General features: G+C 41.8%; 1 protein-coding gene across 2 annotated transcripts in view; it reads right to left on the reverse strand.

The window, feature by feature from the left end:
* Positions 1-15,932, reverse strand: part of LOC122939822 (zinc finger protein OZF-like) — a 40,322-nt gene extending 24,390 nt beyond the window's left edge. Inside the window, exons 1-2 of one of the 2 annotated variants that reach the window (XM_044295995.1) lie at positions 15,826-15,932; positions 6,021-7,199 (exon numbers count right to left, since the gene is read on the reverse strand). In XM_044295995.1, coding sequence (XP_044151930.1) covers positions 6,021-6,984 — 964 coding nt within the window. In that variant the 5' untranslated portion in view covers positions 6,985-7,199; positions 15,826-15,932. Of the gene's footprint in view, positions 1-6,020; positions 7,200-9,254; positions 9,331-15,825 lie in introns of those variants that run through there. The other variant, XM_044295996.1, reaches the window with a different exon arrangement.
* Between the last annotated feature and the right edge of the window lie 348 nt (positions 15,933-16,280).

The following is a 16,280-nucleotide window of genomic DNA, read 5'->3' on the forward strand; positions in this document are numbered from 1 at the left end:
CGTGAAGCCTCATTCTCTGCTATGACATGCAGACTGATTCTCTGCTGTCATGAAGCCAGATTGTCTGTTACGGGACCTCTCTGCTCTGCCTGTGTGCTAGGCCTAAATATATGCCAATGGACTGTTGCAGTGGTGGGTGACGTGAAGCCTCATTCTCTGCTATGACATGCAGACTAATTCTCTGCTGACATGAAGACAGATTCTCTGTTACGGGACCTCTCTCCTCTGCCTGTGTGTGTGCTGGGCCTAAATATATGCCAATGGACTGTTGCAGTGGTGGCTGACGTGAAGCCTCATTCTCTGCTATGACATGCAGACTGATTCTCTGCTGACATGAAGCCAGATTCTCTGTTACGGGACCTCTCTCCTCTGCCTGTGTGCTAGGCCTAAATATATGCCAATGGACTGTTGCAGTGGTGGCTGACGTGAAGCCTCATTCTCTGCTATGACATGCAGACTAATTCTCTGCTGACATGAAGACAGATTCTCTGTTACGGGACCTCTCTCCTCTGCCTGGGTGCCGGGGCCTAAATATCTGAGAATGGACTGTTCCAGTGGTGGGTGACGGGAAGCCAGATTCTCTGCTATGGAACCTCTCTCCAATTGATTTTGGTTAATTTTTATTTATTTAATTTTTATTTTAATTAATTTCCCTATCCACATTTGTTTGCAGGGGATTTACCTACATGTTGCTGCCTTTTGCAGCCCTCTAGCCCTTTCCTGGGCTGTTTTACAGCCGTTTTAGTGCCGAAAAGTTCGGGTCCCCATTGACTTCAATGGGGTTCGGGTTCGGGACGAAGTTCGGATCGGGTTCGGATCCCGAACCCGAACATTTCCGGGATGTTCGGCCGAACTTCTCGAACCCGAACATCCAGGTGTTCGCTCAACTCTACTGAGGTGTCCTTATACCTTATGAAAATGAACAGCTTTGTAAATCCAAAAGAAAAACAATGGGCAACACATAGGAGTCATGTGGTAAACATATAGCTTACAGACTGGTATTTCGGAGAAGGATATGGTTGACCATTGCTGTACACTTCCACAAACTTGTTTAAAGAGTGTTGTTCTCAATCATCTGCAATTTACCCTAGAAAAAAACACAGCTTAAAAATATTGCGGAGACAAAAAAAATTATATTGATCTATGCTGCAATAAAAAGTGCTGAGTTTTACTAACTGATGTCATTCCAGTTATCATAGGCTTTAGCGGTGAACTAAACAGAATAGGGACTTTGCCTGCTCCATTTCCAACATGGTGTATCTGAGTCCCCCATAAGTCTCTGTGTTTATGCTGAGCATAGTTCAGATACAAAAACCACACACCACAAGATGGAACAAAACTTCTAAACAAGAGCAATCCAATAAGCTATGTCTATTGTTGAAGCTAGACCTGTAGGCCTATGCCTGGGGTTACTTTTTCACCTACAAAAATTAACAGACTGATAAATCCAAAAGAACAAATAAGGGGCAGCACATCTGAGTCATGTTTTTGGACATACACCTTACGGATTGATAATTAGTTGAGGTTTGTGGCTTACCAAAATTTGTGGGGTTTTTTCAAATAATTTCTAAAACATTGTACAGACTGATGAAAGACGTTAACATTTGCTTTATGTCCTTGTGGCGTACTGTTTTTCTTTTCCATGTTCATTCTTCAAAAAGTTCTTCATATTATTGCTGTACATTTTTAAAAACTTGCTTAAACCGCGTTGATCTCAATTATCTGCAATTCCCCATAGAAATTAAAGATATTTAAAATTATTAAAAACAGGTGGTTAAATCAGAAAATAGGGTCAGGGATTGGACAAATATTTGAAATTGGTGTCTTAACGATCTCAAGCCAGAGCATCAACTCCACACTACAATTATGGGTTCTAGTGTTCCATTCTAAAATTTATATAATCTTATTTATTTATTTTTGGGGGGGGGGGGGGGGGATTCAGTACATATGCTTTGGGGTTTTTGTAGCCTAACCAGGATTCTAAACCCAGAATCCAACAAAAAAGAAAAGAACAGCCAACGAAAGGTAATATAATCTGATATAGCAACCATCGACACCCCACTGTCGCATTGCAGGGAGCCGATGTGGTGAACCCCTTAGATGCAGCAGTCAGCAGTCCTGCATCAAAGTTATCTCCAATGCTGGCAGTTACAGCATGAGCCTTGTCTTTTAGTAACAGCCTGACCCCTGCCATGATCGAACGAAAACAGCTCCTGTGTGGGCACGATCACCACACATTGCGGGAGCTACTGACCTGCGGAACCACACAAGTTGGGAAGGGATCAAAGTGAATATAGTGTAAAGGCCTGATCTTTTCCCAATCTTAGTTTTCCCAATCTCACTGTGAGGTCATCCTAGTTTCACAGAGTTGGTCCTCAGTAGGAGAGGGAGGGGCTGGGAGGAAGAAGGCACTTCTCTGACTGCAGGATACCTGCTACAATTGCCTTCTGGTGCAGCTTGCAGATGTATATGCAGAAAGAGCTAATGACAAGCTTTCCTTAGTAGGTTAATCTTGTTTTCCTGGTTTAATGGTCCTTTAACTTGAAGCAATATCAAATAATATGTATCTGCTTTTAAAAGGGTGGATGAGTAGTGTTGAGGTCCCTTTAAAAAAAAAAAAAAAAAAGATCACAGACAGCAATAGTTGAACATAAGATTTTACTTTTAGTTTTCACGCAACAGTGGAAAACAACTTGTGATAGTTACTGCCTCTTTAATAGGGCACAATCTGTTTAATGGTTGCAGTTCACTCTAGGTGGTGCCATATGCTTGAGAGTTAACAGAACATTCTTTAGGATACAATGGTTACTTTGTCCTCAGGTCAGTGTTGACGTGACACCTCTGGGACTGTATTAACTGCACACTGCTCTTTGGAACCCACTCCCAATAGTCTTTCAATTACAAGCATTTTAACAAGGCCTCAAGCCACAGATGTCACTTCATTATACTCAGGAGGGGGGCCACTGTAAACCTAGCCGCTTCAGCAACAACCTTTCACATTATCGGCTTAGCCTATCACAACCCAAGTACTCTAAAGTGTCTTACTGTCTACTTTCCAGTGTTGTTCTGCAGGGCCCTACAGGATGGCACCTGATGGAACTGCCTCTGGATCTCTCTAAAGCACTAAGGGTCACCCAGTAAACTTTTTGTCTACCATCACTGAATATAATTGTTTTATTTAATTACAACCATTAGTATTATTAAATAGTTATAATACGTACTCATAGTATGATGGAATTGATTACTGCGGATGATGGAATTGATCACTGATGTGTCGTTAGTATGTGCTCATGGTGTCGTGGGATTCAGTCATTATGCAGAGGTAAAATTAAAGGGGTTTTCTGGGATTTTGATACTGATAACCTATCGTCAGGATAGGTCATCAGTATCTAATCAGTGGGAGTCCTCACTTTTATGAGGCTGAGCTTAATACCAAGCACAGCTACTATGCAATTTACAGCGCTGTTGTCACGGTTTCTAACGTGACAGGTGTCAGAAGATCTAAGAGACTGGCTGAACGTGAAGTGATCTGACAGCTTATTTGGTTTCACTGGTTTAAGTGTGGTTGCTGGTAAAGACCACATCTCTTGTCTCAGGTGTAGCTTAGTGGTCATTCCAATTCCCCTATTGAGTTTGGCTTCAGCCATCATGCTATGCGGTTGATAGCTTCAGTTTGGTATTGAAAGAGCTGGTGTATGGTCCTCTTCTGAGTTCCTGCTCATCCATTTACTTCAGAAGTTAAATGCTACTTCCCTTTTTTATTTTGTTCTGTCTTTTGTTACTAGACCTCAGGGAGACGCTTGTTGTTTCATATTGGAAGGAACAGGTTGTCTCAAGCCCAGACACTACTCCAGGGAAATACAGGGTTTACAGGGTCTCAGTTTCCATTGTATTAACATTCCTACCCTCAAAGTCCGTTCATACGGATAGGATTCAGGGCTAGGATTAGGGTTTCCATAGGTGGTGTCCGTTTCCCTTACCCTAGCTTTGAGGCCTAGTTCCTTTTCCCTTCCCTCCTTTTGTCCGTGTGGCGTTCCCTCCCACATCACTATGTGACAGCTGTGTTTGGTAAGCACGGAGAAGGCCACAGCAGTAATCAAAGCATCGGTGCCTTCTCAAACAGCTGATCGGCAGGGTCCCGTGTGTCGTATGTCCACTTATCAGATACTGATAGAGGATAGGTGATCGGTTTAAAAAAACCTTTAAGTAATAGTGTGCAGGTATGGTTTGTATGGTGGTATGATTGTATATGTGCAGGTAGTAGCCTTATCATGTCATTTTTGCTCTCCAGTTTGTCTTTAAAAATATGTTGGATTGCCAAGGAAATAGAAAAAAATCTAATTGACAATGGGGTTTCCCATCAACCTTCTCTCCTACAAAGGATAAGTGGTAGGGTGGGTGAACAAGCATTCGGTAGTCTTAAAGGATTATTCTCATCTCAGCTTTTCATGTCCAAGATGGTAATAAACACAGAAAGTGCCAGATAGGGGTGCACAGACTTATAGAAATATCCCATAAAAGTAAATGGGAGGTGCACAAACATCGTAGCACAGCAAGCTGTTTCCATAGCCATTTGCGTAATTCTGCCTATCCCTGGCCAGTGCTATGAAAGACCAAGATGGGAATAACACTTTAACCCCAAATGAGCGACATGTAATGGTCAGAGCTAACACATGGAAGGAACCACATTATAAAATACCTTAAGGGAAATGTGTCACCAAAAATTGTATTAGCCAATTAAAACCAAATAGTAACACATCTCCTTTTTTTTTCAGGGTTTTTTCTGATCACAGATTTTTTATTTCCTGAACATTATTATGGGGGCTGCCATCTTGCCTGAGCAGTGCTTAACATTTACACAGCATTAAAAACAATTGCTTTACAGCAGCCACATGGGCCATAGACACAATGACAGGAGGGGACCCTATTGCCTTCTATGGGAGAGTTTTCTAGGCCTGACCTATGCAGAAGTGGATGAATAGATAAGCTCTGACCTTCACATATTGTAAATAGTGGATCTTGTCTTATCTATACACTAAGGTGATATAATTACAGGCTGGATTAGAATGAATTAACTTCAGTAAAATGATCTGTACAGACCGAAAAATAGCGTAAATTATTAGACATAGTGGCCAGTGCAAACACTGCAGGATTGTTTGTTGTAGTTTAAATATAAAAAGTGACATGGAAAATTAAAAATATCAAAAATTATAAAAAAATATGTGAAGCATAAAAAAGTCATTATTTTCCGATGACACATTTCCTTTAAGTTTTTCTAGTGGAGGCAATGGCATGATTTCAGTTAAGGAACTCTAATCTATGTTCTATAAAAAAAAACATTTTTTTCCATTAAATCCTCCTTTAAAGCATATTGTTTACAGTAGCCACTATTCATTGGGATGATGTATTTTTTTATGTGAGATCAATCCAGAGACGTGAGTAAATGATGTTCTACAAAGTATGCCTTTATAGGGCTTTTCTCCTGTATGTATCCTTTTGTGAGCTATAAGATTGGAATTACAGCTAAAGCATTTCCCACACTCCACGCATTCATATGGCTTCTCTCCAGTGTGGCTTCGATAATGTATGTTCAGGCTTTTCTTGGAAATAAAACGTTTTCCACATTCAGTGCATTGGAAAGGCAGATTGCCATCATGGATCTTCTTATGTCTTGAAAGTTCAGAGTTCACTTTAAACCGTTTATCACATTCAGAGCAAGCAAAGGGTCTCTCCCCTGTGTGATTCTTCTGATGGTTCACCAGAGCGCTTTTATCTTTGTATCTCTTTCCACACTCAAGACAATTGTAAGGCTTCTCTCCTGTGTGAGATCTCTGATGTGAAAGAAGTTGTGCGTTGCGAAGAAAGGCCTTTCCACACTCAGAACACACACATTTCTTTACTCCACCATGAATTTTCTTGTGTCTAAACAAACAATCATTATCTCTGAAACGTTTACCACATTCTTGGCAAGCATGTGGCTTTGCTCCAGTGTGGATCCTTTCATGGACAAGCAGACGTACCTGAACAAGAAAATGGTTTCTCACCTGTGTGGACCATTTTGTGTTTCTCAAGATCACTCTTCATCACAAAACTTTTATCACATTCTGAGCATTTAAACTGTTTGGTTCCACCACTATGTATGCGTTGCTCATGCAAGATCAAGCCTATTTTCTGCGTAAAACATTTGCCACAGGTTTTGCACCCAAATGGTTTATCACCTGTGTGGATTCTCTTGTGTTGTGAAAGATGACTTTTCTGGTTAAACACTTTATTGCATTCTGCACATTGATACCATTTTTCATGGGTCTTCTTGTGCTCGATAAGTTCAGACTTGTCCTGGTAACATTCTTGGCATAATGGACACTGAAATATTTCCAACCTAGTATGGATTTCTTCATGATGAGCAAGCTCTGATTTAGTATAAAAACACTTTTTACACTCACTACAAGCAAATGACTTTCCACCAACATGAATCTTCTGATGACCACAAAGATGGGATTTTCTGGCAAAACATAGGCCACATTCCAAGCACTTAAAGGGTTTCTCCCCGGTGTGAGTCATCTTATGGTAGTTAAGTTGTGAAGTTGTTTTAAAGCATTTCCCACATTCAGGGCACTCAAAGGCTCTCTCTCCTGTGTGGACAACTTGATGCTGACGGAGTTGGGTCTTGGTAGGGAACCCTTTACTACATTCAGAGCATGGAAATAAATTTAAAGATGTGTGTGTGACTTGGTGGGCTTGAAGAGAGGATTTGGTAATGTATCTCCTTTCACATTCAGAACATTTGTAGGGTCTTTCTCCTGTATGACTTTTTTGATGCAATGAAAGCTGGAATTTTTGTGCAAACCTTCTGCCACATTCTTCACACTTATAAGGTTTTAATCCTGTGTGAGGAAACATACCCGTTGTCAGCAGAGTCATGCTGCTCATCAGGAGAATGATCACTTTCTGAAGAGCTGCTTCTAGCCTGCATACTGTGGACATTCTGTGGATCCATATCACTGGAAGGAACAGGAATGCTGAAGATAAGACTTGTTCTTCCTTTATAGTACGGACTTCAGCTGTTCACCAGTATCAGTTAATATCAGTCTAACAGGATTTTGTACAGCTCTCCAAGAATTATGGATCAGTTTCAGACAAGTTTTATTCCCTCATGTACGTAACCACGGCAATGGATTTGATTGTGGCCAATCATATACCTGTTGGGAAATACATAATTAAGTTTAATAATTAATCAACACTCATCTATAGTTAACAGTCTGCATTGGCTTACTTTATTCCACATTTATCAACTGTTGCATGCTCTTTGTTAAATATGCTGCACTTTTACATTTTATTTAGGAGTGCTACTCCTGTTTTTCTACACCATCCAACTTTGCCCTGCCACCTTTTTTGTGTAATTTTAAAGTGTCTGAGAGCTTCCAGGAGGGAATTCTTAGGTAATTAAGCAATCCTGTAACTTACAAGAAGTCAGCTACACAGGAGAGACTGGCCTTCTGTCTACACAGGAGAGACTGGCCTTCTGTCTACACAGGAGATCCAGGTCTGGACTGGTGATTAGACTGGAGGTGAGACAGATGCCCATAATTAAAAGATTCAATATGTTTGGATGCAGCTGAGCTGGAATCAAGCAAATTGCACAGCTATACTACTTCTGGTGTGTTAGCATTATATGCACCCCCCCTCCCCCCCCAAAAAGGAAAGAAATGCAACTTTTTGTTGCAACACTTATGAAAAGACGCCTGACAAAACATTTACCATGTGCTATGCCTACTGCAGTGCCTTTTTGTTCTTTCAGTCCATGTGTCATTCACTGCCTTGGAGGCTCTGCACTAGGCATAACAGAGTGTAACATTTTTGCAAGGAGTGTTGAAAATCTGGTCAGATGAAACAATAATTTCATGGTTACTCCTAGAAAAGTGTAGAAAAGAAATTACAGCAAGCTCATAAAAAGTTAAAAGCCTAACTCAAGTTTACACCTAAAAATCCAGGTGTCTGATATGTTGAAGGGCAATACTGACCAGAGATGATGATTTACAGCAGGCCTAGAAAAACCTTAGCTAGGTCAAAGAGCTAGGAGCCAGTAACAAAAATCTGTAGGCAATACAAATCAGTGACTAAAGTATGGGTCACTTACACCCCTGGTAGTCATAGAGATCCCACCCCTGTTTTAAGAAACATTTTGTTTCCCACTCTCCCCTCCCCATAACTCCCATTAATACACAGTAGGTTTCTTCCCCAACTTTCCCAGTTGTAACAGTAGCTGTCCCTAGCTCCTGTTACTAGGAGTCACAGCAACCCCACCTTAGCAGCTTCTGAAGTTCCAGCTGATGGTTCCAGCAGCACAGCCACCTACTGTGCAACGAAAAAACAGCCTGCTATTACGTGGTTGTGAGATCCACAACCCAAATAAAATTGTGACTACAATGTTTATGCCCTACTATACATGAGACGCTACCTCCTCTCTTTCTCTATCCACCTCACAGTAGTCACAGCACGTCTTCTCCTCAGCTTCATCAGTAGTCACAGCACGCCCCACCCCAATGTTCTTGATAGTCACAACAGCTTTCACAACTCCCCCAGCAGTCACAGCAGCTCATACCTGCTTCCCCAGGAATCACAGCTTCCACCACACTAGTCACAGTAAGTCGCTACAACTCTCTACCAGTAGCCTCCCTGCTCCTCTTTTTATTCCATCTTATCCCCTTTGTAATCCAATTACAATTGAATCAGATCATTTTTGATTAGACTTTTCTTTAGCTTATACACAAAGAAAAGAAATGAGAATAAAAGTCATCCAATTACAATGAATGATATTTATAAATATACAGTATAAATGTACGAATTACACCAGTAAACATCTGTGGCAATTATACAAACTCACATCCTATCAATCTACAAGGAAACATCCTGCCAAGCTATAATAATAGCAATAACATCTGCAGTGTACCTGACAAAGGAAATAAAAAAAATTAGTGCTGCATATGCGACAAAGACAAAATGGGAGAAGACACTATATTCCCATATTATTGAGTTCTGCTCAAAAATACACCCCCTGTAGGACTTCCTTCCCTTATGGGCACATATATTCAAAAAACATGAAAATCATAAGTGAGCATTAAAACCCCAAATGATACTACCTTACAAGATCCTACAGTAAACTAAGAGGCAGATCAACACAACCCACAAACGTTGAATCATGCACAAGACATTGGTCTCCAGCCTTTGATTTAGATCAAGAATGCTCAATATACCTTTATCAGTTGAATGTTCCTTTTTCCGCTCTGCTCAGTTGTCCTGGTCAATGATGAAATGAGAACCTTCAGTTCCTCTTTACCTATGGAGCACATTACTGAGCATGCTTGAAGTGTCGGTCATAAAAGTTTTAACTCCAGTTGAGCTTTATATGTTTAGTAGTATCTGCTGCAGTGTAGTTTGCAGGTACCTGATTGGTAGCTCAACATCTATAGTTTATTGGCAGGTTAGCTGTAGACATAATAACCTTGGGTCACCCTTTGTTCATCTGATTCTTTTTGATTGGCCTATTCAGGACTATAGACATGATAATTATGTAGGTCACTGTGAAACTCAGTGCCATTGTTGCTTGTGTTTAGGGTACTACCCAGCGAACACTGCAACCAAGCAAACTGGTTTTGGGGCATTAGATAACTTTATTCAGCAGAATCAAAGGTGGAAAGAATGGCATTTTATGTACTCATGTTAAAATAGATGTCCTACTCTCTTTGCAGGCCAGGACCCATTTATCCTTAGGAACACTGGGGATCCCACCAGCAGGTCCCTAATGCTCACTATACACTTTAGATAATTGCCCAAACATAAGTCCTGATACAAAATGTATCCATCAAAGTGGATTTTTTTTCAGCTACGAGTCTGACGAAGTTATATGGGTATAGCATGTTGTTCCCACAGAATATTGCTATACAAAACATGAACTTTTTATGGAGAAAAATGAGTCACCAATGTGAATTAAACATTTGGGCCGATCAGTCACACGTATCACTTATAAATAATATATAATTGAATATTTGATGTTTTTCGATCAGGTGATAATTGCCAAAATAATTTGATGAAATTCTTTATGGGGTTCTTAACTAGCGGAATTCTGTGAATCCCACAGCTTTTGTGTAGACCAAAGTCGATGGGAAATTCACTAATCATATTGCGCCAAAATTATGGTTTAAAATAAGCCAAAAATATTGCCGTTTTCTGAATGTCAAAAGGGGCGGGGCTACCAAACTGGCATATATTACGTCGGCTTAAAAGAAGCAAAATGTAGCAGTATATTTAGCTTGCTTCTGTAGTAGTATCAATCATTAAAAAGGCGCACGGCAGATCAAATAGATGCCACTTTTATTTAAAAAGTCAAACTTTAGCAATTAAATGTCGCATATCGTACTTAAAGAAGTCACACGTACATCGTTGAGCACAGATGTATTGTCACAAATTCAATTAATTGTTGAATGTTAACACTTTATGTAGAGGCTGGCGGTGTCTAAAATGCCAGTCTTAATAAATGTGCCCCATAATTTTTAGGTTAATGCCATAACAGAAAAAAAAAAATAGCTAAATTGCCAGTTTGGTATTAATAATACCTACAGATCGCCCCCAAAAATGCCCTTACATAGTTCCAGAGGCAGAAAACTGTTCGGCAGATGTCAGGTTTCCAAAGAAAGGTGCCCGCTGTTTTTCAGTGGCAGACCGTGATTGCCTCACGGCCTTTTAGCCCCTCAGATGCCATGGTCATTTTTGAACTGATTGTGGAACTGAGAGTGCGTTCTTGGTGACTGAAAGCCCCCATACAATGAGATTGCAGAAGCAATTCAGTTGCTAGGGCAACCTGCCAATGTTTGAACAATTCTGCAGTTTTCGCACTGACCACCAAGCCTACTAATAGATGCCACTTCTTGGTCGGTACGGATCACTTTACTGCAGTCATCTTATTATCATTACTGGCAGGATTAGAATGATAGATATTACCTATATATACAACCTTAATTCTAAAACAGTTGGGACGCTGTGTACACTGTAAATAACTGTAAATAGAAACAGGATACAATGATTTGCAAATCACAAGAACCCATGTTTTATCCACAGTAGACCATAGAATACATATCAGATGCCGAATATGAGATATTTTACCATTTCACACAAAAAAACTCATTTAGAACTTGATGACAGCAGCGCATCTCAAAAAAGTTGGGACAGCGCCATGTACTGTATACCATTGTGTAGAATACAAACTTATTTTAACAGTCTGTGAATGTCTTGCAAGACCAATTGCTGGAATTTGGTAGAAGAAAGTTGTCCCATTCTTGCCTGATGTAGGATTCTGGGCAGGGGTGGGATTCAAATTTTTAACAACAGGTTCCCTACTCAGCGGTGGATACGCAGCGCGTCACGAGTCATGACACATATTTACATACACCATATATATGCAACACAGTCACGACATATTTACATACACCATATATACCCCCTCTTTTTTATTAATATAATGGCCCCCTCTTTATTATTAATATAATGGCCCCCTCTTTATTATTAATATAATGGCCCCCTCTTTGTTATTACTGTAACGGCCCCCTCTTTGTTATTACTGTAACGGCCCCCTCTTTGTTATTACTGTAACGGCCCCCTCTTTATTATTATTATAATGGCCCACTCTTTATTTTTAATGTAATGGCCCCCACTTTATTATTAATATAATGGCCCCCACTTTATTATATATATAATGGCCCCCTCTTTATTATTAATATAATGGCCCCCACTTTATTATTAATATAATGGCCCCCTCTTTATTATTAATATAATGGCCCCCACTTTAATAACAAAGAGGGGGCCATTACATTAATAACAAAGAGGGGGCCATTACATTAATAACAAAGAGGGAGCCATTATATTAATAATAAAGAGGGGGCCATTATATTAATAATAAAGTGGGGGCCATTATATTAATAATAAAGTGGGGGCCATTATATTAATAATAAAGTGGGGGCCATTACATTAAAAATAAAGAGTGGGCCATTACATAGTGGAGTACCGCTTAAAAAAGCTGCTCTTACTCTGTGGGCAAAATAGATGTGTTTCCCTGTGTGTGGCCACCTTAAATATTGTCATCAACCCCATCCATAACTCTTGTTTGGCTAAAAGAATCTAAACATTGGGTCAGGATGAGGGGAAGGTGGAGTAGGCACCTGCTTAGGAGAAATAATTAATACTTACCTCTCTCTCTCCTTCACAGCTTGTGGCATCCTGGTACAGGCGGTCACCAATGCCTCGCTCACTGTGCCTTCCCGCGCCGCGTCATCGCGTCATCTCCCGAGATCCGCCGCAGGAGGTCACAGTGAGGTACGTGACTAAGTCCTGCGTCGCACCTCAACTGAAGCCGCTCCCCCGGCCCGGCCCCTCCTCACTTCGCCTGCCCAGCTGCCCTGCACAGTGCGCGTCACACAGGGCCGGCCCTCTCCTCTCGGCTTCCGCTCCGCCCCCACCCCTATAGCTACGCCACTGGTGCAGGCGCAGCTGCAGGACCGGGTCGGGATCCCTGCTTCTCACCGGTCCTGCGAACCGCCTGTAATTTTAACAAACGGTTCGGCAGAACCGGAGAGAACCGGCTGGATCCCATGCCTGATTCTGGGTCTTCTTTGCCATCAAATACATCATTCATTTTCTATCGGGGAAAGGTCTGGACAGCAGGCAGGTCAGTTCCACACCCGGACTACTCTGTGAAGCCATCCTGTGATGGATGCAGTGTGGTTTAGCATTGTCATGCTCAAATATGCAAGGCCTTCCCTGAAAGAGACGTCTGGATGGGAGCATATACTGTTCAGCATTGATAGTGCCTTTCCTGATGTGTAAGCTGCCCACACCATAGGCACTAATGCAACCCTGTACAATCAGAGATGCCGGCTTATGAACTGTACTCTTATAACAAGCTGGGTGGTCCTTCTACTCTTGTGCACAGGACTTGGCATCCATGGTTTCCAAAAAGAATTTCAAATTTTGATTTATCTGACCACAGAATAGTTTTACATTTTTCCTCAGTCCATTTTAAAATAGCTTTGGCCCAGAGAAGACTGTGGATCGTGCTGACATGTGGCTTCTTCTTCACATGATGCATCTTTAACTTGAATTTGTGGATTGAATGGTGAACTGTGTTCACAGACAGTGGACCCCCCCTCCCTCCCCTGTAGTTAACTCATTGGTGGCCAGTGGGCCCTCTCCCCTCCCTCCCCCTCCTAATTAAAATCGCCCCCCCCTATCATTGGTGGCAGTGGAGAGTACCGATCGGAGTCCCAGTGTAATCGCTGGGGCTCCGATCGGTAACCATGGCAACCGGGACGCTACTGCAGTCTCGGTTGCCATGGTTACTTAGCAATTTGTAGAAGCTTCATACTTACCTGCGAGCAGCGATGTCTGTGACCGGCCGGGAGCTCCTCCTACTGGTAAGTGACAGGTCTGTGCTATAGGCAATGCGCCGCACAGACCTGTCACTTACCAGTAGGAGGAGCTCCCGGCCGGTCACAGACATCGCAGCTCTTCAGGTAGGTATGAAGCTTCTACAAATTGCTAAGCAACCATGGCAACCGGGACTGCAGTAGCGTCCCGGTTGCCATGGTTACCGATCGGAGCCCCAGCTATTAAACTAGGACTCCGATCGGTACTCTCCACTGCCACCAATGATAGGGGGGGCGATTTTAATTAGGAGGGGGAGGGAGGGGAGAGGGCCCACTGGCCACCAACGAGTTAACTACAGGGGAGGGAGGGGGGTCCACTGGACACCAATGAGTTAACTACAGGGGAGGGAGGGGGGGCCCACTGGACACCAATGAGTTAACTACAGGGGAGGGAGGGGGGGGGGCGGCCGCGCTGGCCACCAATGAGTTAACTACAGGGGAGGGAGGGGGGGCCCACTGGCCACCAATGAGTTAAAAACAGGGGGGGGGGGTCTGCCCCCTGCTGCCTTGCAGCACCTGCCAGGCAGCAGGGGGCAGTCATGTACACAGTTTTTCAGTATATTCTAACCGGAAGCGTCCCCATCACCATGGGAACGCCTCTGTGTTAGAATATACTGTCGGATCTGAGTTTCATGATGTAGCTCATATCAGACAGTATATTCTAACATAGAGGCGTTCCCATGGTGATGGGGACGCTTCAAGTTAAAATATACCATCGGATTGGAGAAAACTCCAATCCGATGGTATAAAAGAGCTCCAGACTTTACATTGAAAGTCAATGGGGACGGATCCGTTTGAAATGGCACCATATTGTGTCAACGTCAAACGGATCCGTCCCCATTGACTTGCATTGTAATTCAGGACGGATCCGTTTGGCTCTGCACGGCCAGGCGGACACCAAAACGACTTTGGTCCGTGGATCCTCCAAAAATCAAGGAAGATCCACGGACGAAAAAACGGTCACGAATCATGGACCTACGGACCCCGTTTTTGCGGACCGTGAAAAAAAACTGTCGTGTGCATGAGGCCTTAGATGTAGTTTTTCACGGATTGGTGAACCTCTGCCCAGCTTTGCTTCTGATAGACTCTTTTCCAGTACCACTTACTTTTCTAGTCTTTTGTTGCCCTGTTCCAACTTTTTTGAGATGTGTTGCTGCCATCAAGTGGTAAAATGTCTCGCTTTCAACATCTGATATGCATTATATGATCCATTGTGAATAAAATATGGGTCTATGAGATCTGCAAATCATTGCATTGCATTTTATATTGCACAGCATCCCAATTATTGGGAATTGAGGTTGTGGATAACACAAGATCCACCGCAATAGGTGATATCACAGCATATCTACTCCTTCCTGACCTCTGCACAGGTCACAAGGCATGCCCAGAAAACTATCCCGTAGAAGTCAGTTAGGTCTCCTCCTGTCCATTGTGTCTATGGCCCATGGTAACTGCTGTAAAGCATATCTCTAAATGCTATTAAGAACAGCTCAGACAAGATGGCCGACCGACTACAGACTAGTGTTGATCGAGCATGCTCGGCCGAACACCAGTAATTACCAGTGAGGTAATTAGCTCCAAAAGTGATTTACACACTCAGAGACTATATTGGAAACCTTACCTAATTCTCTATAGTGAAAGAATATATTTTGATTATGAGATTATACTTGACTTCAGTTTCTTAAAACATACACATATAGGATAAAGCATATAATATTACTCACATTATGGTGGTCCCATACAATATTCTTATAACACGTGTAAAATATCTAATATGGGCAACACCATTTATGAATTTAATAGACTGCAGTAATCAATGTCACCTTCCAAGTTTTAACTGTACAGTTATGTTCTTTAAACAATTCACTCCACAGACAATCCTAGTGAGTTAGAAACCAACATCTGCATTGAGATGTATGCGTTTCCCTCACTGTTTTTTCCTTTTTTTTATATATCATATGTATTTCTTTTCCTTATACATATTCCGGGTACCTTGTTTCATTGTTTCACATAAATCCAGAGTTATCCTTTAACTCAATAAACCGTGAAATGAGACTAATTCCCACTTGAAAAATCCCTGCCAACGTCCGAAGAGACTAGTTCTACATTCGGAAAATTCCCTGCCAACAATATGATGTATGTTCCTGGAACAACATCCCCTGCCAACCACTGTGCCTATGGGAGACGCTGCTCCCATCAGGATACGCAGAACACTGAGTGCTGCCTCGTGTCTGTCCCACAGTCTTATGAACACTAAACTAACCTGCCATCCAGTATACATCAGATATCCACCGTATCCAGGAGAGAAACATTCCAACCAACACAAATAGTGGCAGAAATTATTACTCACCTGGATAGTCAGTGAACCATCCTCTGCTACCAATTGATAGGGCCCCTGGTTTGTCTGTGGGTGAATCACCGGCCGGACAACTACTGAAGACCAATACACGTTGATAGGTTTAAAATGGTTGCGTCTTTATTTTTACTTCGTAGCTAATTTATAGATTCAAACCACAACATTACCATATAATTACCATAAACCTCCCCTTAGCTTAATCCAATCAGGTAACGAATTTACCATGGTCACCTTTATACAAACAAAGTAAAAAAGTCATGATAATTTCTTAGAAACAAGGTACATATGTGACGCATTTATAATTCTTAGAATTCAGATATCTAACCACCATCTTTGTCGACCTTCGCTTTGTTCAAATATTTCGCGGAATTATCTTTGTTTATTTCGTACCAACATTTACCTGATAAAACGTCCTTCACTTATCTAAATCAAAGGCGAACGTCAATATA

This window comes from Bufo gargarizans, chromosome 6, assembly GCF_014858855.1.
Source record: "Bufo gargarizans isolate SCDJY-AF-19 chromosome 6, ASM1485885v1, whole genome shotgun sequence".
Classification (NCBI taxonomy): Eukaryota; Metazoa; Chordata; class Amphibia; order Anura; family Bufonidae; genus Bufo; species Bufo gargarizans.